At 50.0% G+C, this 5,064-nt stretch overlaps 1 protein-coding gene across 1 annotated transcript; it reads right to left on the bottom strand.

The window, feature by feature from the left end:
- Nucleotides 1-458: 458 nt before the first annotated feature.
- Nucleotides 459-1,722, bottom strand: pde6hb (phosphodiesterase 6H, cGMP-specific, cone, gamma, paralog b). Its single transcript, XM_076032180.1, has 2 exons — nucleotides 1,568-1,722; nucleotides 459-1,454 (listed from the first exon to the last, which is right to left on the bottom strand). The coding sequence occupies exons 1-2, from the start codon at nucleotides 1,708-1,710 to the stop codon at nucleotides 1,337-1,339; spliced, it is 261 nt and encodes an 86-aa protein (XP_075888295.1). The 5' UTR covers nucleotides 1,711-1,722; the 3' UTR covers nucleotides 459-1,336.
- Nucleotides 1,723-5,064: the final 3,342 nt, after the last annotated feature.

Raw genomic sequence — 5,064 nt, 5'->3', positions numbered from 1 at the left:
CATCCATCCATCATCCACCAATCCATCAAGCCATCCATCCATCCATCCATCCATCCATCCATCCATTTTCTGTCGCAGTTGATCTTGATGAGTTCATCACATCTCACGTGTGGACTTTGACATTGAAGCCAAAGCGAACCTCAGACCTTTAATCCAGCTCAAGCATTGGATGATTCATTTAATCTGTGATTTCCCCCCCCCCCCTGTTGCAAGATGTATGTCTGTTTTCTCTTTTCCTTAATTATAATTTAAGTGTCCGCCCTGAGACTCGGAGGTCGCAGGTTCCATGACCAGCCAGGCCATACCAAAGACTATAGGAATGGTACCCACTGCCTCCCTGCTTGGCACTGGTATCTGGCGGTGATGGAGGTGCTCACCGCTCCCTCGAGGGGGAGGCGAGAAGAAAAGTGGGACTTATTTAACTTTATGGCCGAGAAAAGGCAAAGGGTGCACAGGTGTTTACGGTGAACACATTTTTATTGCGGGCTATGAGGGCAATAACAGCATTGCATGTGCAGCACAAGTAACACGTATGCATCCATTTTCTCTATGGAGTTGTTGTAGGTGGAGATAGCAGCGAGGAGAAAGACAGATCAGACAGTCGGGCGATCATCATCTTCTTCTGTGATCATGCAAAAAAGGCGGACCCGTCGGTTCCCCCCTTTTACAGAACACCGCAGGCTCTTCTTGGATCCTTTGGTGTTTACAAAAAAAAAAAAACAAGCGTGCCCAAGGTGCGGAAAGTACGACAGGTTCAAAGAAGAAGAAGAAGGAGGAGTAGCAGTAGCAGAGTACAAAAGGTGAGGGGGAGCTCAAAAAGAACAATAATAAAAATATTTACATCTTTACAACCAGCTAGAAGCAAACGCTAGTTAGATTTACGTAGTGCTTTGCTCGCGTCCGTTGCCTGGAGGGGCAGTGGGGAAGCAGGGGGGGAAGCAGGGGGGAGGTAGGAGGGGGGAGAGAAAAAAAGCAAAAAGAAGAAATGAGCGGGAGACTATAGTAGGTGGACGAAGGGAAAGGGAGAAAGGTGAGTGGATTCCATTTTCTCGTCTTCTCAGTTCAAGTATTAGGTACTCACAAACAGTACCGTTATCAGTATAATAATCATCATCATCATAATACAAAAATAAAGACATATTTACGCCTCCATCCACTCAGTGGACGTGCGGCGAGAGGTAGACAGACGAGAGGGCGTTAGGGGGACGGCTGGGCGGCCTTATCGCGGCGTGCCAGGCTGAGGTGAAGAGAAGGCAGAGGAGGAGGAGGGTGGAGGAGCTGAAGGTGGGGGAGGAGGTGGAGGAGGTGGAGGAGGCGCAGGCAGGGGGCGGCAGCTTTAAATGATGCCGTATTTGGCCAGGTCGCTGAGCTCCATGTCTCCGAAGGCCTCCCAGGGGCAGACCACCGTGATGTCAGTGCCCAGACCCTCCATGCCGGGGATGTCGTCGCCGAAGCTGCCGAGGAAGAGGAGAAGGAGGTGAGCGAGAGCGAGAGCGACTTCAATCCCCCGGAGCGTCTGTCTATTTAATCCAGGGTTTCATTTGTTGCATTTCTTTGTTTTTCTCACCCCCTCTGTCCGGGTTTGGGCGCCTTGCTCTTGAAGGTGCGGGTCTGCCTCTGCTTGAACTTGGGCGGTCCCTTCTTGGGTGTGGTGGGGCCGGTGGCTCCCCCGGGGGCCAGGGCGCTTCCTGCTGGGGGGCTGGCGTTCATTCTGGATGAGGGCGACTGGAAGACACACGGGGGGGGGGGGGGGATTTCCCTTTAAATTTCACCATTCCGTTTCAGAGGAGCGCCGTCCCCGCGTGGCGTTTCACCCCCGAGAGGCCGAGTCCCGCTGCGGCGAACCGCCTCCCCCCTCCGCCCCCCCGCCTACCAACCACCTCACCCCCACCCCGCTAATCCTGTTTCCTCCAGCTCTTAATGCCAATCAGAGGAGATTATGCAGATTAGGAGAAACAGGCGGATTAGTCCTAATCCCTCTTTGATCTGCAGCGGGCTAATTGTCCTTCGCACACAGCACCGCCGCTGCCGTGTGCTAAACGTGCTAGCGCCGCTTTTAGCTTTCAGCCTTGGATTTTAAAACTGGTTCAATCTCTGTCCAACTGTTGGAATTAAACGAGTGACCCTGCACTGCGTTTGCCCCTGTGTGTGTGTGTGTCTCTGTGTGTGTGTGTGTCTGTGTTGTGTCGTCCGTCAGCCTAGCCCTCCACCCCCCTACACGGGACCTCCAGGTGTATCCCTGCTAAGATGAACCCGGACATCCCTTCTTACGACGGTCAACACCTGTAATCTCATCAGCGAGGCAGACAGCGCCCCCGCTCTGGCACGTTGTGTAACTTCGACACAGTGTGTGTGTGTGTGAGACAGACGGGGTCACAGACTGGGATGTTGAGCTGTGCTGAGAAGATGATGCCCGCTGCTCCTCCAGAGTCAATCCTCTTTTGCTCACACCTGCTCTGCCTCCCCCGGTAAGACGCCTTTTTTTAACCGCCTGTTTCCCAGTGGCCTTTTGCTTTTTACGCTTCAACAACGCTCACCCGTGCGATTTTAACGTTATTCTTCACATTTTTCAACGTGATTTTCGAGCTGCAGCAAGTAAAGCTGAAATAGAATTCTCAGACGTTGCTTCTTTTTTTTTTTTTTTTTTTTTCTGACCTCACGCTTGTGCCAGTCAGCCCAGATGCTCCTCAATGCAACTCAAACTAGCCATGCAAAATCTTGATTTCATTAGGCAATTTCCCCCTGGCTAAAGGATTTATCTTAAACAACAATAAAACTTTAACTCGACCCCGGGAACATTAGCTCGTGGCTGCGCGCATGTCTAAGAATCCCGGCCAGTATGAGTGTCAGCTGTGTCAGTCAGTTGGAGTCGAGCGGCTGCGCCGGTACTCACCTGTGGTCACAAGGTATCCCAAGATGCCTCTGCCGATCTCAGCTCAGTGCTGCTGCTGCTCCTGCTTCCTGTGCTCTGTGACTTGAGTGTGCTTGCGTCTTGCTTTTATACCCGCAGCTCTAATCCCAACATCCTCCGCTTAATCGGTCACATGTTGAGTGGAAAATGTCAGAGCCGCTTCTCGAACAAAGCAGCAGCATCCTGGCCCCGCCCCCTCCCTGATTTCCAGGTGCCCTTGTTTCCACCGCCAGCCCCGTCCCCCCCGCCCCTCCCGTCCCCGTGGCGGTGGCGTGGAGACGTTAGACAATGTCAAAGATCAATCTGGAGGGATTTGATCTGGCTAATCCCTCTAAACCGCAGCACGTCTGCATTCGGATGAGCGGCGCATTTACTGGTCGTGCTTCACAAACATGTGAGATGCTGGTTTTACCATCTGGTTTGCCATTCAGCCACCCGGAGACAAATTTCAACTCACTGCCGAATTACCTGCAAAAATAAAAAAAAATGTTTCTAAAACGCGAAGGATCGCTTTAGAAAGGGATCGCATTAGTAATGTGATCAAAATGTAACATGCGTTTGCACGCTCGTCGCGCCATTCACGATGAGGTTGCTTGAATCGCTTTGCTTTGCACCAATAAGAGTCTGCAGCTCGCAGAACTTCAATGACACGTCAAAGGTATCTCTCTCTCTTGCAAGTCCTCCGTCGCTGTTCAGTTGCAGGTATTCCGTGTCCTATTTGCGTCTAAGCTTCACCGCTTGTGTTTGGCAGCCATGCGGAATTGGACCGTGCCCATCCAGTAAAACATCAAGCTGAAAATAGATCGATAGTCCGTCACTGCTTGCATGTGTGAGCATGCAAAGAGCGACTTTTCTGACTTGTCTGACTAAAGTGAATTCCCGGTGAAAATTTCTCCTCCGCATTTGAGCCATCGTCCCCTGAGGGAGCGCGGCGGGCAGCTGCAGTGCCGCACCCGGGAATCATCGGGTGATCTAACCCCCCTAATTTTTACAGTCTTTGGTAAGACTCGGCCGGGTATCGAACCCACAACCTACCAGTCTCAGGGTGGACGTTCGACCGCTGGACCGCTGAGCTGCTCTGTGAACACCAAAAACCTCGGCAAGTCAGAAGTCAATAGTTTCAGAGTCAGATCGTTTGATAGTTAGATCATTGTATCCGTATGCTATTGCCCCCTTTGACCTATAATGATATGGCAGAATATAAATGCTTTGTTAATCTTTAGGCAGGAAATAACTCTCAGCAGCAAGCATAACACAAAAGCGACATTGCAAACTACAAATCCAAATAAAAAAACTCACCTGAAAGTAATAATATACACGAATATGCATTTGAAATTACTGCACATTAAACAGTCAGCGGATTGTGTGAATTATGAAACAAAAGTGTGATGGGTTTTAGCAGGAAGGACTGGAAACAGTGACTGAAACACTGTGAGGGTGCAAAGAAAGAGCACGATGAGGTGGCCTCTCCAAGCTACTGACAGGAGCAAGTTCATCACTGGCTCATTCAAATATAAAAGCATTTTTATTCAAATGCTGTCGAAACAATGCCATCAAAGCCTCACAGAGTAATTTGTCTGCCTTTGGTATACCAAAGAAAAAGGAATTACTGCTTGGATAGAACCTGGTTTGAAACATGACGTTCAAAAACAGGAACTTGCGATGGCACAGTTATAATTAACCCTGAAAGAACAGGAAGGCCGCAGCAGCGTCACTTCCTGTGTAGCCTGCAAATGGTGGCATCAGTATTGTTGGCACACTTTTAGGGATAACGGCTAGAAGGGTTTTGGGGTCAATTATCTCCAGAAAATTGGTCAGCCGGGGTTTCGAGGGCGCTGTGTGCTAAGGAGGACGGGGCAATAGCTAAGCCTCTTGCATAGCATGTAGGTTGACAGAACGAGGCCTTCGTCATGTGGGTCAACGGAGAGGTGTGTTTTTGAAGGTCCGAACCTGGAACATAAAGACGTGTATCAACACCATGATGTTCCTATGATCTAAAAAATTAATAAGGCCATAATGTTGACTTAGCTAAACTTTGCTCACTTTGGTCTGCTTTTAGCATAAACTAGCAAACCAGCCGCTGACAATTGAACCCGACTGAGCAGCAGCAAGTGAGGAATTGTTCCAAACTGTCCCCAACCTGACGCCGTGTT

Source organism: Nelusetta ayraudi, unplaced genomic scaffold (genome assembly GCF_046127955.1).
Source record: "Nelusetta ayraudi isolate G7.1 ecotype Tasmania unplaced genomic scaffold, CSIRO-AGI_Nayr_v1 ptg000034l, whole genome shotgun sequence".
NCBI classification, from domain to species: Eukaryota; Metazoa; Chordata; class Actinopteri; order Tetraodontiformes; family Monacanthidae; genus Nelusetta; species Nelusetta ayraudi.
Note: the sequence above shows the minus strand (reverse complement) of the source record. Positions and strands in the feature narration are given on the sequence as shown.